Source organism: Microtus pennsylvanicus, chromosome 7 (genome assembly GCF_037038515.1).
Source record: "Microtus pennsylvanicus isolate mMicPen1 chromosome 7, mMicPen1.hap1, whole genome shotgun sequence".
Lineage (NCBI taxonomy): Eukaryota > Metazoa > Chordata > Mammalia > Rodentia > Cricetidae > Microtus > Microtus pennsylvanicus.
Genome location: NC_134585.1, coordinates 119,469,257 through 119,496,447, shown reverse-complemented (window position 1 = coordinate 119,496,447; position 27,191 = coordinate 119,469,257). Strand labels below are relative to the sequence as shown.

General features: G+C 49.8%; 1 protein-coding gene across 1 annotated transcript; it reads left to right on the top strand.

Moving 5' to 3' along the window:
- The first annotated feature begins 11,008 nt into the window (after window positions 1–11,008).
- Window positions 11,009–20,580, top strand: Selenbp1 (selenium binding protein 1). Its single transcript, XM_075978235.1, has 12 exons — window positions 11,009–11,098; window positions 13,623–13,679; window positions 13,818–13,930; window positions 14,150–14,335; window positions 15,139–15,259; window positions 16,428–16,610; window positions 16,856–17,034; window positions 18,508–18,586; window positions 18,668–18,789; window positions 19,653–19,745; window positions 19,889–20,007; window positions 20,216–20,580. The coding sequence occupies exons 1-12, from the start codon at window positions 11,095–11,097 to the stop codon at window positions 20,376–20,378; spliced, it is 1,419 nt and encodes a 472-aa protein (XP_075834350.1). The 5' UTR covers window positions 11,009–11,094; the 3' UTR covers window positions 20,379–20,580.
- Window positions 20,581–27,191: the final 6,611 nt, after the last annotated feature.

Below are 27,191 nucleotides of genomic sequence, written 5' to 3'. Positions count from 1 at the left end.
TTGGTGCCTGTCCTGGAACTAGCTCTTGTAGACCAGGCTGGCCTCGAACTCTCAGAAATCTTCTAGCTTCTGCCTCCCGCGTGCTGGGATTAAAGGCTGTACCGCCACTGTCCAGCTGTATATAGTTTTAATTGAACTCTAGTTCTTTCCTTCTCCACCTGAGCTGCATTTCTTTTCCTAACGCAGAACACTTCACGGATTGTGTCCCCCTTCCATAGGGGTCCATGCTAACCCCGGGATCCCCCGGGATCGTGCCTAACCGCTAACGCCGGGATCCCCGGGATGGCACCTATTATAGGCGCTGCTGAAGTGAGCACCTTTGCTGCATTACCTCGCTGCCCTCTGCGTTGGCATCCGCACACAAACTGCTTCGTGGTGGCTTCACACCGCACGTTTACCGAGGCGCTGTAACAATGGGGCAATACGGCTGTCGGTTTGGCGCTGGCTGCCCTGCTGCAGGGATCCCACTGTCCCAGCTTGCCTGTTCCCCTACAGATTTCCAGAAACAGACTCCCATTTGCTAGATGTGTGCAATTCTAAACCACCCCATTTTATGCTCTCCATAGTAAAATGGAAATGCCTATCCCCACCTACCCCTAACCTTGAATATTAACTTTTAAATGATCTACTATTTATTTATCTATTTATTGTAGGGTGGATGTGGTATCACAGCACCTGTGCAGTGATTAGAGGACAACTGGGAGGGTGTTTTCCCAGCAGGTTTGTTGGCGACTCTATTCAGAACAGCCGTTTTAAGTCTTTTGAAACCCGGATTAAAGTATTCTTTGAGGATGTGGCCACTGGTAGGATTCCCCTGCCCCAGTGGGTGCCCACACCTTGCTCACATGCAGGAACTAGACTCGCTGGGTTATCTAGAGGCAGAAAAGGAAGAGGAGGAAGAAGAGCAAGCGATGACTTAGGGTTGAAAGGTAGACAATGGATGGCGCGGAGGTGGTTGAAGGGAAATGTGGGTGTGATTACAATCATATTGCTTTGTATTCATGTATAAAATTCTCAAAGGATAAAAATTATATTAAAAAGCCCCACAAGTTTGGTTTCTGGGGCAGCCTTGGTCAGTTGGGCAGGAAGTCTGGGGCTCCCATGTAGCATGAACAGGGTCTGCTTGTTGTTGGGGTTTCTGTCCTGCCCAGTACCCTACAACTGTTTAGCCCCAAAGAAAATCACACATAGGTCTCCATAAATTATAAGCTGATTGGCTCATTAGCTCTAGCCTCTCACTGGCTAACTCTCACATCTTGATTAACCCATTTTCCTGATCTATGTTAGCCATGTGGCTCAGTACCTTTTTCAGTGGAGCAGATCACACCCTGCTGCTTCAGTGGTCTGGGCAGGAGTCGGGGGAATCAACTTCCTCCTTCCCAGAATTCTCCTGTTCTCTTTGCCTCATTTCTACTTCCTGTCTGGTTTTCCCACCTATACTTCCTGCCTGGCCAATCAGTGTTTATTTAAAACATGATTGACAGAATACAGACAATTCTCCAGCACTCCGATGTCTCACCCTGTCAACTTCAGATAATGCCTTCAGCATTGCTGTAGCATGCAGATGGGAATGTAGCCAGATAGATGGGACAAACAAACCCAGGCCAGGTGACAAGGCTTGCTTCCCGCGTTCTGTCTGATTCCAACAGTCCGTAGAGGCCTGTCTTCCTGCAACACTGGGAGAGGGATCCCTGCCCTCTTCTCAGGCAGTGCCTACGTGCCAAGGTGAGCAAGGGTGCCCAGGGATCCTCAGAGGGCAGGGGATTTGTTCCTGCCTGTCCAGAGGCTTAGCAGAAAAACAGTGACTCAGCATACACGTGACTCCAGGAGTACAGGTTTCCCCAACCCCAAAGAGAAGAGCTTTTATTTTCCTTTGGATATTTTAAGCTTGGAAACATGTTCAAGATGGAAGCTTTATTGGGGAGTTTGATGGCTTAATTTAACCATTACCGGAGACAGATTTCTTCACTCCAAGTGTTCTTGACTGGGAGGGCGCTAGCCAAGTGCGCCTCTGAAGCCAGAGACTGTTGCATAAAAGCTGTTTTATGGCTTTGTCTCAACTCTTCTGGAGCCAGGCTTGGCACGGGAGGAGAGTCGGAGGGAGGGTACCCTAGGTTACCTGAGGCTTATGTCCCTGCGGTCTGAAGCACCTCTTCTGCTCCTGGACTGCACCGCTGCCTGCCCTCTTTCTCCCCCCAGAAGTAGAGCCACAGAACTGATTTCTGGGTTAGTCCCGCCCTCTTAAACAGTCAAGCAGGGTCTTAGGAGACTTACCAAGTGATAGAGTGAATACCTCACAGTAGGGAAAACGTATTTGTTTACATGAGAATGATTTTATTTTATTACTTATTTTTTTAACAGTTAAAGAAAGGCATTTATTGGACACATGCAACAGGCACCCAGAGAAAAAGACCTCTGCAGAGCAGTGGAGTCTCGGAAAGATGAGAATCCCAGTATTGTGATTGTGAAAGAATGGGTTTTTTTGTTGTATTTTTGAGACAGGTTCTCATTGTGTAGCCAAGGCTGGCCTTGGACACGTGGGCAAGCCTCCTGCTTCAGCATGCTGAGCATTGAGCATTGAGATTACAGGCATGAGACACCACGCCAACAAAAAAAGAATTCTTCTCTCCAGTGTCTCCTGTAGCTGAGGCTAGCTCAAACTCACTAGGAAGCAGAGGATGAACTTGAACTCCTGACCCTTCTCCTTGAACTCTCAAGGAATTCAGGTAAGCACCCACTACACCAGAGGAGTTACTGGGAACTGTACACAGACACTCTTTTAACTGAGCTACACCCCCAGGTAAGAGTTTTATCTTGAAGAGACATAATCCAAAATATTTACACAAGAAATAATGTGCTCAAATAAAAAAATTAAAAGCAAACACTAAACTTGACTTTTCCTTCCTGGTACTACTCTGAGTGCTAAGACTGAGAATAGAAGGTCGGTGTTAGAATTCTGATTGTTAACCTTATGTCTCTATTCAGTATTGTGTGTGTGTGTGTGTGTGTGTAATATGTGTGTGGGTGCAGATGTGAAAATCGGAGGGGACTGTGTGGCCTTGGTGTCTCCTTCCATCTTTTCTGGGATTGAACTCAAGTCTTGGGTGGCAAGCACCTTTGCTTGAGGAGCCATCTTGCCAGCTTTTCTTCTTCTTCTTCTTCTTCTTCTTCTTCTTCTTCTTCTTCTTCTTCTTCTTCTTCTTCTTCTTCTTCTTCTCCTCCTCCTCCTCCTCCTCCTCCTCTTCCTCCTCCTCCTTTTCTTCCTCCTCCTCCTCTTCTTTTCTTCTCCTTTCCTTCTCTCTTTCTCCTTCTCCTCCTTCCTTCCTTCTTCTACTCCTTCTCCTTTCTTCCTTTTCTTCCGATGGTACCGGAGAGGCTAGAGCCTTGTATTCCACTGGGCTGTATCTCTGGTCCTCTTTTTCACTTCTATTTCAAGACATGGTTTTACTAAGTTGCCCAGGATAGCCTCATTCTGTAGCCCAGCCTCGTCTTGAATTTAGAACCCTTGGCCTCAGCCACCCAAATAACTAAGATTATTGCAGGTCTGTGCCACCAGACCCAACTCTTTTATGCTTTTAGATGGGGTCTTCTGTAGCTCAAACTGGACTTACCGTGTGCCTGAGAGCGATTTTGAAGTACGCCTCCTGCCTCTGCCTCCCAAGTGCTCAGTCACTCTCCAGCACAGCCAGATAATTGCCAGCCTTCTTATAAAAGGTTCTGACATCCAAAGCCTCCAGCTTGGTAAGATTAGTTGGTAACTGACTTCCCAAGCTCCTGAATGGCAAGACAGTGAAGAGCAGGACCGCCCGGTGTCAAAGGTGGAGTTATGCGGTACTGAACCCACTTCACGCGGTTTCTATTTGTTCTGTGGCACTGCCTAAGACATTTAAGGTATTTATCACTTTTGTCAGTGCACATCAGACCCTAGCGCAATCTTTAGTCCTTTCTGTGGCATTTCTTCAATGCTTTACTGTCACTAAAACGAGGTCTGTAGCACTGGGTGTAGCGCAGGTGGTGAAATGCTTGCCTGGTATGCAGGAAGCCCTGGTTTTCATCCCAACAGCGAGTAAATCTGAGCGCAATCATAATCCCAGCACTCGGGAAGTGGAGGCAGGAGAATCAAAAGTTTAAGGTCATCTTCAGCTATGGTTACAGTCAACAACAACAAAAAGAAAGAAAAAAAAGAAAAAAGAAAGAAAGGCAGGAAGGCAGGACTATAATTAAAGAGACAGTGAACATTTTTCCACTTACTATATCAAAATACACTTCTGATTAATCTTAGTTGTTTGAGGAGTTTTGTGTGTTTGTTTTTAAGATGGGTCTCACGTAGCCTGGGCTAGTCTTAAAATCCCTGTGTAAACTGGGCACTGGTAGCACAGGGCTTTAATCCCAGCACTCGGGAGGCAGAAGCAGGTGGAGCTCGGAGTTCAAAGCCAGCCTGTCTACAAAGTGAGTTCCAGGACAGCCAGAACTACACAGTGAAGCCCTGTCTTGAAAAACAAAACAAAACAAGAAACCCCTTTGTAGATGAGGCTAACCCAGGACTGCTGCTCTTCTCCAGTTCCTCGATTAGACAGGCCTGAGTCACCACACCTGGCTCTAGATTAATCTTCATATGGTTATCTGAATATAAGCAGGGTGACAGCTTCATGACGATTTCTGTCATGTGATAAATTATGACTGACACATGAAAAATAAACTTATTTGTGACAACTCTTTATTTGTGGGTAGAGGTGAAATGGTCAACAATAAACAACTTTTCTCGCTCCTGTTTTGTGCTGTGCTGGGGACTAAACTCAGTGCCTCAGACATAATGTACCCACCACAGGGCTATACTGGACAATAATTGCTTCTACTTACTTTTTTGTGTATGAGGTGTGTGTGTGTGTGTGTGTGTATGTGTGTGTGTATGTGTGTGTGTGTGTGTGTGTGTGTCTGTGTGTGTATGTGTGTGTGTGTATGTGTGTGTGTGTGTGTGTGTGTGTATGTGTGTGTGTGTGTGTGTGTGTGTGTGTGCCCACATGCACATTCACGTGTGTGAACCTTGGGTGTTTGTCCTGGACCTTTTTGGAAGATGGAAGACAATCTAGGGACAAGCTCACCTACCTCCTATGAAAGGGTCTCTTGTGCCTAGGTGCTGCCTGAGGAACAGCCTAGGGCCCTGTCTCCCCTGAGAACAGCCCAGGACTCTGTCTCTCCTGAGGACAGCCTAGGGCCCTGTCTCCCCTGAGAACAGCCCAGAACCCTGGCTCCACTCCCGTCTCCCCTCAGAACAGCCCAGGACCCCGGCTCCACTCCCGTCTCCCCTCAGAACAGCCCAGGACCCCGGCTCCACTCCCGTCTCCCCTGAGAACAGCCCAGGATCCCGGCTCCACTCTCGTCTCCCCTCAGAACAGCTCAGGACCCTGACTCCACTCCCGTCTCCCCTCAGAAGCATTGGAACTGAAGATGCGAGTCATTGCTTCTAGCTTCACCCAAGTTCTAGAGATTCAAAACCAGGTCCTCACTTGCATGACAAGGGTTTCACCAGATTGGCCGATCTCCCCACACCAACAACTGTTTTCCACAACACATCCTTACTCATTAGGCCACAGCCCCTGCTCGGTGCAGCACACTTCCATAAACCAAGCCACGGTGCGCTACTAGGAACTGGAAGATTTACTACCCCAGAGGTAAGCCTTCAGCCCAGAGGGCAGAGGAGGCTGCCCTAAAACCAAGGAAAGACGCTGGACACGGTAAGTTTTAAGAACCAGCAATAGCCAGATGGGATGATATTTCTGAGTGTTTGGAGATGAGAAAGTGTCCTCTGGTGCTTCTGGCTTCCCGCTCTTCACGGGAACCTAGAGGAGGGCAGCATTTGAAATTTTATTCCTTTTCTCTGAGCCTATGTGTTATTCTGAGCACCGGGGTATGAACTCATTGTTGTTCAGAAAAAAACAAGGTGAATGTGAGCAGCTGAGTGAACCGGTAAAACAAGGTCAATGTAAAGCCAAAAAATAAATAAATAAAAACTTAAAAAATGCTGTCTTCCACTGAGTTTCTGTGCTTGAGCACATCAGGGAACAGGTTCAGTCCTACTGCCCCCTTCCTCTGAGGGTGTATACTCGGTCTGCCAATATGAGGAAAAGTGAAGGGGACAGAGTCCCAAGATTTGCTTAGCTGGGGAAGGTCACCTGTCCCGCCAGGCCTGCCTCAAGCCTCTCCAGACATTCTGCCACACTTGGTGTGCATTCTGCTGACCTTACATACCAGACAACCCTACAGACTTGGTACTCTGACGCTGTCTTAGATACAGTTACTATTGCTGTAATGAAACACCGTGACCAAAAGCAAGCTGGAGAGAAAAGGGCTTATTTGGTTTACTATCCTGAATTACAGTCCATCCAGGGAAGCCAAGATAGAAACTCAAACAAGACAGGATCCTGAAGGCAGGAGCTGATGCACTGGGCACGGAAGATTTCTGCTTACTTGCTTGCTTGCTGCCCATGGGTTGCCCAACCTGCTTTCTTATAGCACCCAGGACCCCTGCCCAGGGATGGCACCACCCACAATGGCAGGGCCCTTCCCCAACAATCACTAATTAAGAAAATGCCCTACAGGCTTGCCCCCAGCAAAGTCTTAAGGAGGCAAGTCCCTCCTTTCCAGTGACTTTGGCTTGTGTCAAGTTGACATAAAACTAGCCAGCACAGAGGCCCTTATCCTGCCTTTCTTTTTATGTTTCCCTTAATACTTCTATTTGTGCTTTTCCTTACAAAAGGACGACGTCATCAACCTCTCTGCAGGTGACAGCAGCTAGCACCTGGGCTGTGAATCCTTCTAGTTTCTCTCTCTCTCTCTCTCTCTCTCTCTGTGTGTGTGTGTGTGTGTGTCTGTCTGTCTGTCCCCAGGCCTCACTGCTCCACCCATGAGGAGAATCTCTTTTCTAAGTCCTGTACACAACTGCTTCTTCACTTCTGTCCCCTCTCAGTGCATCAGGCTGTCTGTCCTGGGACAGAGAAAGAAACAAACTTGTGTGGTTTTAGTATTCTTTCAGGATCTCCCACCTCCCACTCTTCCATTCCCCCCAAACCAATGAAGCAAAGGAAACACAGACAGCACGTCCGGCTGCAAGAACTGTGTGTCCCAGGGTCAGAGAAGCTGGTGGCTGTCCTGCTCAGCAATCTGCCCGTGACCTTGACCCTCTCAGGGGCCTTAGATTCCTCACAGACAACGCACATATTATCTATGCGCTATAGCAAAGACTAAATGGGCTGATGCAAGCCAATCATTCCTTCTTCTTCCTGTATTCTGTTGCCCGTGTGAGTGTTCATGTGTACATGTAGTCATATGTGTGTGCCTTTGTATGCATACATGTGTATGTGTGCACCTTTGTATGAAGGTGCAGCTTGACACTGGCTTTTTGTTAGTGCTGGGGAGCAAAATCAGACCCTCACTCTTACAAGGCGTCTTACTTACTCTCCTGTTACGACAAACAAAGGAAGCTTGAGAATGGAAGGGTTGGTCTGGAAAGACGGCTCAGTGATGAAGAGCGCTGGCTGCCCTGCAGAGGACCGGATTGAATTCCCGGCGCCCACATGGAAGCCCACAACTATCTGTAGTTCCAGTGCCAGGGGATTAAGACTTTCACACAGACATACATGCAGGCAAAACACCAATGTACACGAAATAGAAATAAATCAATCAAGCTGGGTGGTGGTAGCACTTGTCTTAAACCCCAGTACTTAGCAGGCAGAGGCAAGCAGATCTCTGAGTTCAAAGCCAGCCTGGTCTACATGGTGAGTTCTGAGATTTCTGAGAAACTCTGCCTCAGAAATTAATTAATTAACTAGTTAATTTTTTTTAAGGGAAAGAGAGGCCTAGGTGTAACCGTGCACGCCTTTAATTCCTATATTTGGGAGGCAGAGACAGGCGGATCTCTGAATTCAAGGCCAGCATGGTCTACAAAAGCAAGTTCCAGGACAACCAGAAATACATTTTGATCCATAAGCAACAGGAAGTGGATTGTCTCACTGGGTGTAGTTTGAGCAAAAGAGACCTCAAAGCCCACCTCCACAGCGACATACTTCCTCCAAGGCCATACCTACTCCAACGAAGCCACACCTCTTAACAATGCCACTCCCTTTGGGGGGGGATCATTTTCTTTCAAACTACCACATATAATATATGCAGATAAATATTCATACACATAAAATAAATCTTTAAAAAGGATAAAGAAATATGGCAGGGGGCTGGAGAGATGGCTCAGTGGTTAAGAGCATTGCCTGCTCTTCCAAAGGTCCTGAGTTCAATTCCCAGCAACCACATGGTGGCTCACAACCATCTGTAATAAGGCCTGGTGCCCTCTTCTGGCCTACAGACATACACACAGACAGAATGTTGTATATATAATAAATAAATATTTAAAAAAAAAAAAAGAAAAGAAATATGGCAGGGACGTCAAGGTGACAGACGTTTGAGATAATTTGTCACATCGCACCTGTGTTCAGGAAAAAGCCAGCAATGAAGGTCTGGCCTCTGGCTTTCTCCATTTTAACACAGTCTAGGCCCCAAGAGAGAGCGAATAAGCAAAGATCCAAAGCTCCGTCTTCCCTATCCATATATGGGCTTTCAGCAAAGAGCTTGGCCCAGATTAGTGGGGGGTCTTCCCACCTCAAAAGATCTAGATTAAAGGTGAATCTTCCCACCACAAACATCTGGATTAAAAGTGAATCTGCCTGCTTCAAATTTAGCAAAAGTCCCTCACAGGTGTGCCCCTCCACTTTTGGGCTTTAGTTAACTGCAGAAGTAGTCAAGTTGACAAGTGAGAACAGCCACCATCCTCTCCAGACCCTGAACTCATGATTCTCAGCGCTCAGCCTCCTGTGTGCGAGCCTTCAGGTCTGCACCCAGGCGAGAGCAGCATTCTCTCCCTTCCGTTCACTGAGTTTAACTTGGTTTTGTTTTTCAACATTTCCCATCAGAGGTCTCGAAACCTGTTTAATGGGCCCAAAGAATCTGGCTGAAGGTGGGTGGGAAGGGGTGCACCAAGAGCAGCCTGACCTCCCGCAGAGTGCCCCCAAGTCAGGGCCTCCACTTCCTGTTCTCCCAACCCAGGGCCAAAGCACACCCTCTGCGTCCTCCAAAGCTGCCGTGGCCTGGGTTTGAATAGACAGACACAAATGCTGGCCCATCCCCTGGCCTTCTGCGCACAATACTGTGGGACGGGGCATTGGCGTGGTGGCCGCATACAGATCAGCTTTGGGCACCCCCTAGCCACCACCGTTCGCTGTGAAGACTCAATCAGTCTGGTTCTGGTTACTGAAGGACAACCAGACAGGGGAGGGAGCTTTTCAGTTCCTGAGAAACAAAATTAGTAGGCCCTGCAAGTGGAAGCCCAAGGTCCCGGGATAGTTCTTAGCAGTTGGCTTCTCTCCCTTGACTGCCTTTCCCTCGACTGGACTGGGACAGCTTCTCCTAAAACAGTTCCTCAGCTCGAAGGGCAGATGGCAGCGCACTGGTGCGCCGAGCCTATTTGCCCCACCCCACCCGCTTCCTTCCTCTGCCGCTTTCCTTCCATGCCATGGATTTATATCCCATACCTATAGAAGGTGAATTAGTCCAGAGAAATTCCTCTCAGGCCTTTCAGTTGGGCTTTAGCTTCTTCCTTCAGAAGTGAAAGACGGCTTACAAGGCCTCCATCATCCCCCCTCTGGCCCTCCCCACAGAGGCTGTCTTCCCTTCTAACTGTCCCTACAGCTAGCTCCGCTGGTGACCTCGAGTCCAAATGTCACCTCACCCCACAGCTTTCCTCTAAGATGAAAGTGGCCTCTGCAGATACCAGATTCCCTGAAGTGTGTGGACAGGGGTTTCGCTGAGCGGCAGCTCATGCTGAGGAGAGAGAGACTGAGCCCCTGGTTCCATGGTGGAGACCACTTGGACCTCTCTGCTGTAGTCCTTCAGACACCAGCTTTCCAGGATGGAGGGCAGTCCCAGAAGGGGTTACAGGGTCAGGCCTCAAGGCTGATTTGAGGAGCCATTAAGAGTTTCTCAGCAAGCAGTGGTGGGTGCCTGTCCCTTGCACGTCACAGCTGCAGGCTTAACTACCTGAGCAGATGCTTACACTTCAAGCTAGAGGACCCACCCACTCCATGACAGGCAGTGCCCCAGAGTGTTTTCTGTCACAGGTCAGTTGGGGACAGCAGCATCTGGTAACTTCTTTCTGACCCTGCACCCAGCCCCCAGAGAACCCATCCTCAGACTGGTGGGAGGAAGTCCACTTTCACCTCCTGAGGTTACGAGGGTAATTGGTGGTTATAACAGCCACTGGGCTTTCTCCCACTGCTAAGCTCAAGGCTCAGGAGCAGTTCTGGGAAAAGTGAAAGCTATGCTCTCCCTCCCACCTGGGCTCTGTGGGGCAGCTGCTGCGGAAAGACATGGGCGAGGGGTCTGGGTGAGCAAGAATGTGCCTTTTGGAGCATGGACGTCTGGACAAAGAGGAAAATCTTAAGAGAAAGCTGACCTTGGATATAGAAGTAGGAAGAAACAGGTCCACAGCCCTGGGTACCTCCATGAACAGGGCCAAACACATAGATGGGCATTTGAAAGCACGGGAACATGTGATTGCAGACATATAAACACATCCCTCACATGGTATCTGTTCACATGGACACACACAAACATGTACACATCCAGAGATAGGCACATACCAACTCACACCAACACAGACACCAACATAAAGGTACATGCATTCACCCACAGGAGAATGTTACACAGGCACACAAACTTAATGCATACATAGGTACCCACTAACTGCACGGATGTATTTAAGTGTACACACACACATACACAGAGACACACTCAACACTCATACACCACATACACACTGTAACTTGAACGGTCAGGTCACTTGATAGCATCCTGGCCAGCAGCCCTGTGTAGTTTACCCTGGATGGCAGCCAGGTCCCTCCCCTTGCCCCACCTCTCCCCCAATTGGTTGCATAAATTCCCTCCCTTTGCCCCTTCCCTGTGCAGTCTGCCTCCAAGACCAGCACTGGTCTCTGGCAAGCTCTGCCCTTTCCTGGCAATTCCTGCAGGACCAGAGTGTCAGCCAACAGCATGGGTAAGAAGAAAAGGGGCTTCTCAAAGCCGTGGATAGTTCACCCCAAGATTAGAGGGTCCTTCTTCCTTCAGGAAATGACTCAAAACTGGAGAGGGCAGTGAAGAAAGAACTGGACTCTCATCTCTACCCTGCAGGCATGCGCATACGCAGCTCAAACTCAGGCATTCCTGCTTCTCAGTCCAGTCCAAGTTCTGAGGAAGGAGCAGGGAGGAACTGCAGAAGTGGTCATCTGGGAGTCCTGCCCAGCCTCTGCAGAGACGGGGGTGGGGGGCAGGGGCAGGAGACAGAGGCAGTGGACAGGAGCAGGGGTAGAGAGTAAGGGATAGGGGCACGGGAGCGTCTTTCTGAGAAACTCCACTGGGAGTGGGGATTCTTGGGAAGAGCCCCAACATCTCCGTGACAATATCTGTCACCCTAGTAAACAGACACTGGGTCTGTCTCTTGCTGGGGAGGCACAGAACAGACTCCCAGCCCAGATCTCTCAAGCTGCTCCATTTCACCAGTGCGTGGGGAGGTCAGGGTGGCCACACAAGCCCACTGAGGACCTGCTTCAGCCCCTCCCAAGTCCCACAGCTCTCATCCTTTAGCCTGTGAGCTCCTGCAGTCAGGCTGAGGCTAGGGTTTGGGAGGGAACTTTGAGGTCCCCTGCAGCTGGCCATTCCCAATGGCAGAGAAAACTTCCCTGAGTTCCCCAAACTCAGAATGCCAGAGACCTTGCTGGAGATGCTTAGGACTGGAGGATCCCTACAAAGAAAGACAACCTAGCAGCCTGGAGCCAAACCCTGGGATAGCGGGGCAACCCTCCTCCATGTCTTTCCTCTTTTAAAGATGTTTTTTTATGAGTGTTTGCCTATGTGTATATATGGACAGCACAGGCGTGTCTCGTGCCCATGGAGGCCAGGTGGCAGAGAGTTGTGAGTGCCCTGTGGATGCTAAGAACCATATCCTGGTCCTCTGCAAGAACAGCAAATGCTCTTAACCCCTGAGCCACCTATCCAGTCCCCAAACGAGCTCCCCTATTATTGTTGTTGTTGTTGTTGTTTTGTTGGGGTTTTGTTTGTGTTGTGGGTTTTGAGTGTAGATCAGGCTGACCTTGAACTCAGAGAAATCTTTCTGCCTCTGCCTCAGGAGTACTGGGCTTCAAATGTGCTTTTTATTGATTCTCTTCACCTGCCCCAAACATGGGTGGTAGCTCATGCCCTTCTCCCAGTACTAAGGAGGCTGAGGCAGAAGGATCTTGGTGATTTGGAGGACAATCTGAGCTACATGGCAAGAATTTCCAGATGATGCCCGGTTTCTAGATTCTGCAGGGCTGTCGCTGCCTCCTTACCTCCTGTGCTCTCCAGACGTGGGGCTCCCAGGCAGCAGCAGGTTTTGCTCTGGACTTACTGCTTTCTGACTGTTTTCTTAGTGTTGATTTTGTGTGTCTGGATGTGTGGCTGGCATCGATGTACACACATGTATGCCATATGCCCGAGGAGGCCAGAGAGGGTGCAGACGTCCTGGAGCTGCAGTTACAGTTCTTAGGCACCACGTGGGTGCTGGACTCAAATCTGGGTTCTCTAGGAGTAGCCATTGCCTTAACCGCTAAGCCATCTCTCCAACCCCTCGCCTGCCTCTGCTTGAGGCCCTGGGTCAGGGCAGGAGGGAGAGCCCAGTTCTTGTGAACTCCATGCCAGGATTTCTTTCCATCTGCATCAGCCCCTTCCCCATTCCAGTCCTCCAAGGTCTGGCCCAGGCTCTCAGCCTGGAATCCTGAATGTGGTGACTGGAGGGTCAGGAGGGCCTCTCCCTCTAGCTGTGGTGGCTAGGCCAGTGCCCAAGGACACACAGCTGGTTCTCTGTTGTGGGCTGCTGTTGTGTAAAGTCGCCCACAGTGTAGAGGCTTCTGGCCTCCCTGAGCTGAACTTCCGGGGGTTGTGAGTGGCCTGGTGGGAACTTAACCGTTGAGCCATTTCTTCTAGAGCTGCCCTAAATCAGTTTTTCTTGTGTGTTGTTTTGAGAAAGGGTCTCTCTGTGTATCCCCGGCTGTCCCAAAACTAGGTCGACCAGGCTGGCCTTGAACTCAAAGACATCTGCCTGCCTCTGCCTCCCCAGTCAGTTTTCAGCTGCATATCAAGGCTAGTCTTGAACTCCTGTCCCTCCTGCTTTTGCCCCTATAGATGTGGTCACAATGCCCAGCCAAGTGTGCATCTCATTACCTGCTTTTCACAGATGAAGTTGAAACTGAGTTAGATAATTTGTCCACGTTCCTATGACCAGCCAGGTGGGCTGAGATGGAATAGAAGTCCATGTCATAACTCTTAGACACACAGCCTCTGTCCAAACGCTTGCCGCCCCTGCTGGAGTGTCTGTTCCAGTTATGTGACTTCACTCTCCCACCACAGCTTCACACCCATCAGAGCTGGGGGTGGGAATGGAAAGGCCAACGTGGTGAGGCTGCCAGGTGTGCGTCACAGCTGGAGAGAGGGAGACTGCACGCTCCAGAGCGGCTCCAGCTAACACACTCCCATTGTTTCCACAGCCACAAAATGCGGAAAGTGTGGCCCAGGCTACCCTACCCCTGGCGAGGCCATGAAAGGTAACTGTACATCTGCAAGCCAGCATCCTCTGCCGACCCCATGGTAGAGTTGAGGACTTCAGGTCTAGCCTTAGCCCTCTAGCTCACCTGGGCTGCCTCTGCCCAGCTCATTACCATAACCCACTCTCTACTCCCCAGGACCCCGGGAGGAGATTATCTATGTGCCCTGTATTTACCGAAACACAGGCATTGAGGCCCCAGATTATTTGGCCACTGTGGATGTTGACCCAAAGTCTCCCCATTATAGTCAGGTGAGGTGAGGTTTGGTCGCTGGCTCCCCTAAGACTACCAGCACAGCTCTGGTTCCCTAACTCCACCCTTCTTTGTCACCCCTGGAATGAATGGCATTGGAAGCTCTTCACTGCCCAGGGTGCTGAGCTGGAACCCGGCCTGTGCTGGGCTCCAAGCCCAAAAGGAGTCTAGAGAGGCCCGGCCTGGGTAAGCAGCCCTTCCTGCCCCTCTTCACCCAGGTCATCCACAGGCTGCCCATGCCCTACCTGAAGGATGAGCTGCACCACTCGGGATGGAACACTTGCAGTAGCTGCTTTGGGGACAGCACCAAGGCGCGCACCAAGCTCATGCTACCAAGTCTCATCTCCTCCCGCGTCTACGTGGTGGACGTGGGCTCTGACCCTCGCGCCCCTAAGTTGCACAAGGCAAGTCCTCCGTGCTTGTGGCTGGAGACCCTTGCACCTGCTGGCCCAACAGTCTCTGGACCAGCTGCCTCCAGCTCTTATACAGGGTCTGGCTCAGCAGCAGAAAGGGGAGACCTCAGAAGTTACCTGAGCCTGCTGGGCAGGCACCGTCCAGCAGTGTGGTCTGGGTGTTAGAAGACGAGGCTTCTTCTTGAGGGGGAGGAGAGACTCGTCTTCCCCCACCCAGCTAGGAGATTATGGCTTCCTCAGGCAGGAATTCCAGGCCTTCCTGTCAACACTACATTGGACACGCCCTTGCACCAGATGCTCACAGCTGGCTGCTGAGGATGCAGAGGCAGCCCTGGCATGGGAGGGACCCCAGGTGCTGGGAGTGCCTTCAAGAAAGATGGGGGGGGGGGCTGGAGAGATAGCTCAGAGATTAAGAGCACTGGCTGCTCTTCCAGAGGTCCCGAGTTCAATTCCCAGCAACCACATGCTGGCTCACAACCATCTGTACTGAGATCTGGCGCCCTCCTCTGGCGTGTGGGCATACATCAAGGCAGAATGTTGTATACATAATAAATAAATAAATCTTTGGAAAAAAAAAGAGAGAGATGGGGAAGGTTGATGCTCTGACTGAGGATTTAGTGATGGTTTCCCTGCCTTTCTGTTGCTGCTCTCTGAGTTACCAGACTGAATCCCTGCTGTCCTCCCGCAGGAAGAGGAAAAGAAGACAGGGTCCACAGACAAAGCAGGGAGAATGGGAGGAGGGGGTGGAGACTCCTGGCTCTGTAAAGTCAGACCCCACTCCCCACCTTCTCTAGGTCATTGAACCCAGTGAAATCCACTCCAAGTGCAACGTGGGCAATCTGCACACCAGCCACTGCCTGGCCAGCGGAGAGGTGATGATCAGCACCTTGGGGGATCCCCAGGGTAATGCTAAAGGTACCTGCTGGCACTGTGGACTTGGCAAGGACTCAGCAGATAAGAGGTGGGAAATATTGGGCTGTGTAGGAGCAGGTCCAAAGCCCGGGGAGCTATGGAGTGAAGGGCTAGGGAGAACTGGCTGGCTGAGTCCCACCCAGATTCTGAAACGTCAGCAAGTGACTTCAGTTGTCTCAACTATTCCTACAGGGACGAGGCTCAGCTGGGTCTGCTGGTGCAGGAGGTAATTCCAGGTACTTTAGGCTGTGGCAGAAAGATCACAAGTTCAAGGTCTGCCTGGGAATCTTAGCAAGACCTTGTCTCAAAATACAAATAAGAAGCTGGAGACACACCCCAGTGATAATGCACTTGCCTACCATTGAAGTCTCAGGTTCAAACCCCAGTACAATCACACATGCACACACTTACAGTCACAACACACAGACACTCACACAAGATGAGCTGTGACTGCCAAGTTTGCTAGAAGGCATAGTCAGGAGTCAGCCTTGAAGATATGAACACACACATAAACCTAGCAAGTCTATCATGTAATGTCTGCCTTTGTGAATTCATGAGCAAACTTCACAGTCCTTGATTGATGAGTGTGTGTGTGAACTTTTAGAAACATTTTTCTGAACACAGTGATGTACACCTTTGAACCCAGCACTTGGAATGCAGAGGCAGGAGGATCTCTGTGAGTTTGAGGTCAGTCTGGTCTACAGAGTGAGTTCTAGGACAACCATGGCTCCATAGAGTAACCCCGTGTCACAAAAGAGAGAAGAGAGAATAGGAGAGGAGGAAGGGAGGGAGAAAAAGCATTGAACCCATAAGGACAGCTGGCTTCCGTGACTGGAGCTCCACCTGTGGCTGCCTGGGATTCTTACCTGCACAAGGAAGCTTAGCCTGTGGGGAGAATACCAGGGGAGCTGTGGCAGCCTGGGCAAATGATGCTTAAGGGGCCAAGTCCCAGAGCTCTCTGTTCAGTGGGAGGACATTTCCCCGGAGTTCTAAGAGAAGTAAACGTTGCTAAGAGGGAGGGCACAGAGTAAGGGGCCCTACATCACACCAGCCATCTCTGAAACAGACACGCGGGCATCTGAACTCAAGGATCTGACCAGCTGGGTGGGAAAGACAGCAATGGCTCACCGCTTCTACCTAAGTCCGTTTTCTCCCTTTCTTCCCTGCTCAGGGAGTTTTATGCTGCTTGACGGGGAGACCTTTGAGGTGAAAGGCACGTGGGAGAAGCCTGGAGGGGCTGCTCCTATGGGTTATGACTTCTGGTACCAACCACGACACAACGTCATGATCAGCTCTGAGTGGGCAGCTCCCAACGTCTTCAAAGATGGCTTCAACCCTGCTCACGTGGAGGCTGGTGAGAATAACCTTTCGTCTGGCAAGGAGCATTGGCTCATCCACCCCCCACCAGATTTCAGGTCTCTACCCTGCACCAGGACCAACTCCTAACAGGCTAAGTCATGCCAGGTGCGGAGTGCCCACCTGGCTCAAGCGTCCTCGGTGCCCGTTTCCAGCTCTCATCCTAGTCAGTGCCCTGCCTCCGCCTGTGCCCTTGCATCCTGACTGAGCCCAGCCTCTGGTCCCTGTTCCCTCCCATCTCAGGGTTGTATGGGAGCCACTTATATGTGTGGGACTGGCAGCGTCGTGAGGTTATCCAGACCCTAAAAATGAAGGATGGGCTCATTCCCCTGGAGGTCCGCTTCCTGCATGACCCAGATGCGGCCCAGGGCTTTGTTGGTTGCACCCTCAGCTCCAACATCCAGCGCTTCTACAAGAATGAGGTAAGACTGAGACTCTGCGCCTCCCGCAACTGTCTCCTCAGGACCTCCTCCCAGACAACACCCCCCCACACACACACACACAAGAGTCTCCTCAGGACCTCTTCCCAGACACCCCCCAACACACACACACACACACACACACACACACACACACACACACACACACACACACACACACGAGTCTCCTCAGGACCTCCTCCCAGGCTTCAGCATCCACACTTGTTGTTCCCACCAGCCTAAGGCTTCCCAGAAAGAAACGCTGGTACGTGGCTGGCCTTGCTTCTCTCTGGGCCAGACTAATCTCCACCTTGTCTAAGTCTGTTTTCTGTTGCTATAACTGAGCAACTGAGATCCCAGGCAGGACAGTGTTAAGAAATAGATAGCCCATAAGACTGCAGTTATGCCTTCCAGGGTTGAGGAATGGCTTCTGGGAAAGGTTTCCTTGTGGCAGGGAATGAGAGAGCCCTGTGCAAGAGACAAATGGGCTTTATAAATGAACTCATTTTCAAGATAACCATAATACTCTCATAGGTGAGAGCTCTGACTTAATCACTTCAAGGTCCCACTTGTCCCCAGGTGGTGGCACAGGCCGTTATCTAAAGCACTTGGGAGGCAGAGGCATAGGCAGACAGATCTCTGAAGCGGCAGCCAGCCTAGTCTAGCCTAGTCTACGTAACAAGTTCCAGGACAGTCAAGGCCACATGAAACCCTCTCATGAAATAATCAGAGGCCAAAGAGACGGCTCGACAGTTTAGAGCATTCGCCATTCTTCCAGAAGACCTGGGTTAAATTCCCAGCATCCACGTGGCGGCTCACAACTCCCTGTAACTCCAGTTTCAGGGGACATGAATTCCTTTCTGGCCTCCGAAGGCACCAGGAACACGTGTGGTACACAGACATACGTGTAGGCAAAACACTCAGACGTATAAAACAAACAATACTAAAAGGTCCCACCTAGCCAGTCAGAATGGCTCACACCTGTAGCTCCAGCACTTGGGATGTGGTGGCAGGAAGACTGCAGGTTCAAGGCCAGCCTCTTCTACACAGTGAGACCACTGTCTCAAAAACCCAGTCAAGGTCCCCCTCTTAATTCCTCACAATGGTAACTACATCTCATCATGACTTTTGGTGGGGACTCTTAAAGCACAAGTGGCCATACGGATACATTCATTCAAAACCTAAGGTGGTCCTGTGGCACACACGTGACCCCAGCACTTGGAAAGTGGAGGCCGGGGGAACAGGAGTTGAGGCCAGCGTGAACATGGAACTGTCTCAAAAAGCAGAACAAAAAAATGCATATAGTGAGCATCTCTATGAGCCACTCTGACAAGCAATGGCGGGGCCATGGTGAAGGAGTCATGCTCCTTGCCTTAGCGGCTTGCAGGGAAGGAGACCCTAGCCACAAGGCCCAGTGTCTGCTCCCTCCCTGTCCCCAGTTCTCAGCCCACTTCCTGCTTCCCTTCCCCAATGTAGGGAGGCACCTGGTCCGTGGAGAAGGTGATCCAGGTGCCCTCCAAGAAAGTGAAGGGCTGGCTGCTGCCCGAAATGCCAGGTGAGTTCCGGGAGAGGGTGGGGTCAGCAGGTGGGGTCCTTGCCTGGGGAGACTCCTTAAAGCCCTCAACCCACGCCTTAGGTTTGATCACCGACATCCTGCTGTCCCTGGATGACCGCTTCCTCTACTTCAGCAACTGGCTGCACGGGGACATTCGACAGTACGACATCTCTAACCCACAGAAGCCCCGCCTTGCTGGGCAGGTAGGGGCACTGGTGGAGGAGTCTGGGCAAGGTGGAGAGGAGGGGAAGGTTCTCCGGGCTGATAAGGGAGGAGCAGGAAAAGCAAAAATGTGAGCCAAGGTACAGGCTCAGGACTGTGGAGTCCTGGCTGAGCACAGGGAATGAGTCTGAAAGTAAAGGGATGCTAGCCGGGTGTGGAGGAGCACACCTTTGAGACAGAGGGAAGTGGATGTGAGTTCGAGGCCAGCCTGGTCTACATCGTGAGTTTCAGGCCAGCCAGAGTTCCATGGTGAGATGCTATCTCTCTCTCTCTCTCTCTCTCTCTCTCTCTCTCTCTCTCTCTCTCTCTCTCTCTCTCTCTCTCTCTCTCACACACACACACACACACACACACACAGAGACATGCTATCACACACACACACACACACACACACACACGATTCTAATCAAGGAGAACAGCTCTTCTGTAATGTCCACACCTGTATGAGTTACCCTTCTGTGACGAAATACCCCACAGACATAAAGGAGGAAAGGTTTATCCCAGCTCACACTTTGAGCAGGGACAGAGTCCATCGTAGTCAGAAGGTGTGGCGGCAAAGCGGGAGGCAGCTGGTCACATTACCTGTGCGGTCACAGGAGGCAGAGAGTTGGATGCTGGGACTCAGCTTGTCTTCCCCTTTCCATTTGCTCTGGAATCCGACCCCCTGCTGCTCAGGGTGCATCTTTCCTCCTGATTAAAACTCTCTGAAATGCCCCACAGACAGACACTCCAGGGCGCGTGTGTCCTCGCTGATTCCCACACCCAGTGAGGTTGATAATGGACATTAATCGTCACTGTATCTCTCACTGTTGTCCCCCTTTGTCCTCTGTACCCCTGAACCCAGATCTTCCTTGGGGGCAGCATTGTTAAAGGAGGCCCTGTGGAGGTGCTGGAGGACCAAGAGTTAAAGTGTCAGCCGGAGCCCCTAGTGGTCAAGGTGAGAACATCGCCCTGGCCTCACTGGCCCCTCAGACCCATGCTCAAGGAGAATCTGGGGCGATGCTCTTGGGACCCAGGCGGTGTGCCAACCCCGTAGTCAATCTGTGTGTCACTTGGAGCCTGACCTCTTGTTTCCCCAAGGGAAAACACATTCCTGGAGGCCCTCAGATGATCCAGCTCAGCTTGGATGGGAAGCGTCTTTACGTCACCTCGTCGCTGTACAGCGCCTGGGACAAGCAGTTTTACCCCGACCTCATCAGGTGAGCAGCAGTGTCCAGGATCACCTCTCCACCAGGCCTCCAGAAGGATCGTGTGGGCTCTGAAGACAACTCAGGAACTCCACCTGTGCCCTACCAGACAGACGGCCCATGTGGGCCCTGCCCATCCCAGGAGCCCATTTATCCTCACCAAATCTTGGGGTGGGGGTGCTGGTCAGATGTCACCTCTCACCCTTTCCTCCTCTTCCAGGGAAGGCTCCGTGATGCTGCAAATTGATGTAGACACTGTAAATGGAGGGCTCAAGTTGAACCCCAACTTTCTGGTGGACTTCGGGAAGGAGCCCCTTGGTCCAGCACTGGCTCATGAGCTTCGGTACCCAGGGGGTGACTGCAGTTCTGACATCTGGATCTGAAGGCTCGCCCCAAAGCCCCTCCTCTATGTTCTGAGCCCTCCCTGAGGAGCCTGGCCTCACTCTGCTCGCTTGGCCCCCACTCTCCAAGGCCACACCGAGACTAGTGAGATCTACTGAGTAGCATCTCACGACTGTTGCTTGTTGTCACTGTGCTGTTCCTAAACAAGCTCTTGAAGCACCAAGAAATAAAATGCTGAGCCTGTCCTCAGAGCACTGTCGTGGAGGAGGGGGTCGAGTCCTCAGCCACTGCCACTTTCTGCATGCAGAAGGTCTGAAGTAGACCCCAGGACGTTGTAGTCACTAGTCTGTGCCAGTGATCCCAACATGAATCCCGAGATGTCAAACATTTCCCCCTTACAACCATCGAAACCTAAGGATTACCACAGGGAACCCAAGGGATGGTATGTCAGTCAATGTTTTGGACTTTTTTGGGCACGTGTGCACATGTGGTGTGTGTATGTGTGCATATCAAGCATATGTGTGGTATGTGTGTGTATATATGTGTGTGTAGTGTGCATGTTCAAGCACATGAGTGCGGTGTGTATATGTGTGTGTGTTTAAGCACGTGTGTGTACATACATGTAAGGCCCAGACTGACCCTGGGTCTCTTCCCTGTTCACTCTTCACCCTATATATGGAGACAGGATCTCTAGCTGGAGCTGGAGCTGGAGCTGGAGCTTGCTCTTGCACTGATGATGACAAACCAGCCCACTCCAGGGATTCCGTCTCCATTTCCTACGTGCTGGGCTCACAGGCAGGCCAGCCCCCTCTCCCCCAGTTTTCCCATGGGTTCTGGAGACCAGAACACGGGAGCTCACACAGGGCAAACACTTTACCCTCCAAGCGTCTCCCCAGGGCTATGTTCTGTTTTGTATGGTCCTCAGTCTATGCTGTGCTATATCACCTAACACATGGTTTTCCCCATGAAACTAACAATCTCACGCATCATGCCTTCTTTCCCTATAAAGTCTTTAGACGTTTCCCTTGAACAACCCACTCCAGCGCAGCTCTGACTCCCCTTTGCCTCTGTCACCCAGCACTTCCTCTGCAGCAGCTCCTCCCCCGAGAGACCCTTACTGTCCCAGCTGCCTGAACCAACCTCATCATCAACCCGTCATTCTGCTTTGCTTGGACAGATTTCTCACAGAAAAGTGAAACCTCCTGAGGTGGGGGTCCTAAGGGAGGAATACTCAGGAGTTGTTGTGAATTGAACCTTTAATTGCTAGCACAGGTGAATATCAACATAAAGTATGTCTTGATAGACAAGTTAATCGAGTGTTCATTATGAACCAAGAGTGTCCTGGTTATTGTTCTATTGCTGTCAAGAGACACACGGCCAAGGCCTGCCTGCTGCCATGTTTTCCCACCATGATGGTGACAGCTCCTCTCCCTCTGAAACCGTAAGCCCCAAGTAAATTCTCCTATCTGTACGTGGCCTTGGTTATGGTGTCTTATCACAGCAACAGAACAGTAACTAATACACACTGTCAAGTCCTCTGAGAATCTGTTCTGGGGTCACTTGGACTTGAGAGGACCCTCTGCTGCGCTAACCTTCCTTTCCCCAGTTTTTCCATCTATGTGAGGAGAAGCCCGTGCTTCTTGGAAGCATTGAGGAAAATTTCCCTCTGTCTTGATGCTCCTGTTTGTATACCGTGCACAGGTTATAGTTCACTGGAGGAAGTCTCCATGGCCTCTCAGAACAAGAGAACAGGTGCCTCCTCACAGTTATAGGACACTTCCGGAGATGCCCCCACAGTCCCCTGGAACTTAGTGGACATTAAAAGAATACCTCTGGCCATACCCATAGAGGCCTCCAATATGGTTACTGAAGACACAGAAGGTCAATTCTACCAGTCTGGTATTTTTAATTACTGTGCATTATTTACATAAAGCTTGAATAAAAGCCTAATTTACTTTTAAATAAAACTTGATTAGTTATACAATTTTGTTCTTTAAGCCAGTCCTTGTATAAAGAGTAGCCAGGAACTCTGTTGATTTCTTGTTCTTTCAAAAACCAGCATATTTATATCAGAGCAGAATGGAACACAATCATACAGAGATACACCAGGGAGCATCCCCAGCTCTCAGCCATGAAGACCAATTCCAGAGCAGGGTATAACAGCACACGCCTTTGAACCCAGGAGGCAGAGGCAGGTGGATCTCTGTGAGTTTGAGGCCAGCCTGGTCTACAGTGAGTTCCAGGGCAGCCAGGGTTACACAGAGAAACCCTGTCTCAAAAACAAAACAAACAACAAAATCAACTCTACTGATTTAACACAGTTTGCTTTCAGTGTTTTTACCTTTGACCTCAGAAATTTTAATATCATATACATAAAGCCTTATCTTTTACACACCTTATGTACCATCCCGTTAAAACATCTACCCATCTCAATCTTTATGTAAATTTTTCTTTACTAGAATATTTTCACTTTTGCATACTTTTAACATCATCTTTTACTTAGTGGTTTTCTTTCATTTTTAATAGCACAAGACACAGGAACATTACGAAATAAATTTGCTGATGTTGTGAGAACTTTCTCCTTGGGGCAAGGGTGGGTATTATCTCTCCTCCTCATAAGGTCCCAAGTACAAACCAATGCTTGATTTCACCGGAGTTCACCCTGGGGAAGCAGTGAGTTTACTGCATTGATGACAGTTTAGGTGGAGGGTTACAGACAGGAGTGTGCATGGCCAAACAGCAGCTATACTGGCAACTCTTCACCCACTATGTACAACAACCTCACCACAGCTACAAAGGTGAAACTCCCTCTCTCTCCTCTTCCCCAGCCTATATATTTAAGCTTCTCCCTAAGACATCGAGACTACACGCAGTTAGGAAAGAACTGTGTACAACTGGTTGAACACTCAGGTGAGGGTCCAATGGCCTTCCTTACCCTCTTGTTCTATGAAGGAATGTCAGTAATCAGCAAGCTCAGCTGTTTTGGGTTTTAAATTTTTTTATTTTTAACTATGTATGTGTGAGCATGTGGCATGAAGATGCCAAAGAGGCCAGAAATGTGAGATCCTGGTGGCTGTGAGCTGCCTGATGTGGGTGCTGGGAATCGAACCTGGGTCCTCTGGAAGAGCGGTCCTGCTCTTAACCAGAGTCAGCAAGACAATACCTATTCCAACAAGGACATACTTCCTAATTTCAAGTAGCCCCACTCCCTAATGAACAAGAATTCAAATACATGGGGGCTATTATCCTGGGGCAGAAGGCAAGTTCTCTGTCGTCACGCTAATCTCTTTATCAAATGTCCGCCTGTCCACACAACCTTTGTCTGCACTTGGAACTGACCCACACCTCTCCTCACCAAGCCGCAAGTGAGCATTTCTCCCTTCTTCCTGCTCTGCTCTCCCCACCCCACGCATAAGCACGGCTGAGAACTCCGAGTAGTAACTGTAGCAAACAGTACGCCGTTTTGAAATTTCCTTTATCCAACATTTTGGTCCATTACTTTTGAATCCAGCCTCAGATTTTTAGGACGTGGGCTGGAACACAGCCAGATCCTATGGCAGAGAAAAATAAGAAAGGCCTCTAACCTACTTCCTACAGAGGCTTTGTTCCCTCCAAAGTCTCAGGAGCACAGCCTCTACTGCCTGCATTTCAACTGGCATTCTCTCTAGACCTGAACCCCACTAGAAGGGCCCATTTACCCCTGCTTACAGCACTCCGGGGCTTTCCGAGCTCACAGCTCCAAACTCTTGTACAGTCCTCCACGAAACAGTTCTCCATGGAGCAAGCATACCTACCTACTGTGAGAGCCGAAGTTACATTTTAAGTTTTAATGACTATGCCTAAGAGATCCATGAAGCAAAAATGCCTCCTCTCTGCAGCTCCTCGCCCAAGGACAGAAAATTCCTGAAATGCTGGAGGCCGTCGTTTATGGGAGATAACAAGTCACATGTTTTTCACTCCCCTAAAAAGTCCGTTTGGCCCGTCTGCACCGGATGTGCTTGATTACATGAGGGCGGGATGGGGGGAAGGGGAAATAAGTCGTGATGTGTCCTTGCCTCTGATTGAACCTCATGAGAAATGCGGTGAATTATGTTTTTGCCTTCTTAACCCCTGCAAAATGTGACTTGGGCCATTTCCTGGAAACTCAGGTATGGACCTGACCAGAGCCCATCCCCCCTGACCAGTGTTTTATTAAAGCTTGCTTCAAATTTAGCTTTAAACTGTGGTAGTGGTCTTACCTCGACCAGTGGGATTAGCAATGCCATGAGGTCAGGAAGCCACAGTAGAGACCCCATTCCCATACTAGTTTTCTGTGTTAGCTACTCTCTTATGCTATAGTGAAATACCTCACAAGAAGCAATGCCTGTGGCTCAGGGCATGCAGCCACCTTGGTAGGGAAGGCGTGGGTGCAGAAGGCCATTGGCTCCTGTCTCAACAGAACGGAAAGCAGAGAAAGGGCAATGGTGGCGCTCAGTTGGCTTCTTTCTCCCTTTTCATTTGGTCCAGGCCCCCACCCCCATGGCTGAGCCGAGGCTGCACCCCTCGGTTCTCTCTGGAAGCTCCCACACAGACACAGCCAAGGGACTGCAGCTCTGATGCCCTAGGGGTTTCTTATCTAGCTAAGTGGCAGTCAAAGCAAGTGTCACTCCGTGCACGTCCTTCAGTAGGACAGACTTGGGGACCTGTCACAGCGGAGAGGACGGAGACTTAGACACCTGAGGAAAGACCTGCGGATAAAGTGCGCGGAGAACTGGAAAAGTCACAGCTCAGTGCCAGGCAACCAAGCATTGCAAGCCAGGGCCTGACACACACCTGTATTCCCAGGGCTTGGGAAGCTGAGGCAGGAGGATGGTGAGCTCCAGGCTAGCCTAGACTGCACGCCAAAAACAAAAACAAAAAAACCAAACCAAACCAATAATGATAATAAATTAATAAATATACCTCACAATGTGCTATCACTATAGACCTGCGAAAATGGTTCGGCTAAAAAGGAAGGAAATGAAGGAATAGGTATATTGTGATGGCTAAGGAAACCTCCACTTTGTGCTAGGCCCCCATTCTAAATCCCTGACTTGGGCAAGTGTTGGGAAATGATTGCCTGCCTGCTCTGCCTTCTGTGAATCCACTTTCACTGTGTGCAGGGGAGTGAGGCCGTTCTTGTGGAGCTGGAAACTCTACAGAAATGAAGTAATTGTGGTTTTCTCCTTTAAACCTTCACTCACTTCTGGGCGGCATATCTCTGCATTGGATTAGAGACTGTGACCCTGTTCAGCAGTTTTAATAAATCTAGCTAACTATAATCTAAACTGAGTCTGGGGGGCCTTTTCACAGTGGTCTCAAACTTCATAATATCTCAGTGGTAGAATGCGTGTAAGACCCTGGCTTCAATTCCCAGCACTAAAATGATGATGATAAAGAGGAGAGACTATAGAGAAACTGACCATTCGTTGCTGGCTGGAATCTAAGAGGGAACATTCTTTCCCCCATTTCTGAGCTATTCATGCAGCTTGTGGTAGAATGTTTGCCACGTGTACATGAAGGCTCCAGATTCAAAAGCCAGTCTATGTTTCTCTTATCCAAGTACAATGATGAAAGCCTTTACACCTTTAGTGCCAACCACTGGGACCCAGATCAGACAGATCCCAGTGAATTTGAGACCAGCCTGGTGTACGTATCTCATTCCAGGACAGTCAGGACTTCATAGAGAGACCCTGTCTTAAGAAACAAAAAACAAGTTGTTTTGATTTGCATTTCCCGGATCGCTAAGGAGGTTGAGCATGACCTTAAGTGTCTTTTGGCCATTTGAACTTCTTCTGTTGAGAATTCTCCAGAATGGCTAGAATCAAAAATGATAGCCTTTGCTGGAGAGGTTGTGGAGTAAGGGGTACACTCATCCATTGCTGGTGGGAATGCAAACTTGTGCAACCACTTTGGAAAGCAGTGTGGCGGTTTCTCAGGAAATTCGGGATCAATCTACCCCAGGATCCAGCAATCCCACTCTTGGGAATATACCCAAGAGATGCTCTATCATACTACAAAAGCATTTGTTCAACAAAGTTTATAGCAGCATTATTTGTAATAGCCAGAACCTGGAAACAACCTAGATGCCCCTCAACGGAAGAATGGATAAAGAAAGTGTGGAATATGTACGCATTAGAGCACTACTCAGCGGTAAAAAACAATGACATCTTGAATTTTGCATGCAAATGGATGGAAATAGAAAACACTATCCTGAGTGAGGTAACCCAGACCCAAAAAGATGAATATGGTATGTACTCACTCATAAGTGGATTCTAGCCATAAATAAAGGACATTGAGCCTATAATATGAGATCCCAGAGAAGCTAAATAAGAAGGTGAACCCAAAGAAAAACATATAGTTACCCTCCTGATATTCGAAGGAGACAAGATTGCCAGGCAAAAATTGGAAACTTGGGGGTGGGGTGGGGGTAAGGGGAAATGGGGCGAAAAAAGTGAGAATGGGAGGATGGGGAGAGCTTGGGGGAATGGGACGGTTGGGATAGAGGCAGGGTGGATATGGGAGTAGGGAAGTATATATCTTAATTAAGGGAGCCATTTTAGGGTCGGCGAGAGACATGACTCTAGAGGTGTTCCCAGGTGTCCATGGAGATGTCCCCAGCTAGATCCTTGGGCAGCTGAGGAGAGGGAGCCTGAAATGGCCCTATCCTATAGCCATACTGATGAATACCTTGCATATCACCTTAGAACCTTCATCTGGCGATGGATCGAGATAGAGACAGAGACCCACATTGGAACATCGGGCTGAGCTCCCAAGGTCCCAATGAGGAGCAGAAGGAGGGAGGACATGAGCAAGGAAGTTAGGACCTCGAGGGG

What these genes read in the sequence shown, in the direction of transcription:
- Selenbp1 (XM_075978235.1), top strand. An exon ending in AGTCTCCCCATTATAGTCAG is followed by an intron (nt 13,931 to 14,149) that starts GTGAGGTGAGGT and finishes CTCTTCACCCAG; the next exon opens with GTCATCCACAGGCTGCCCAT. An exon ending in AGCGCTTCTACAAGAATGAG is followed by an intron (nt 17,035 to 18,507) that starts GTAAGACTGAGA and finishes TCCCCAATGTAG; the next exon opens with GGAGGCACCTGGTCCGTGGA.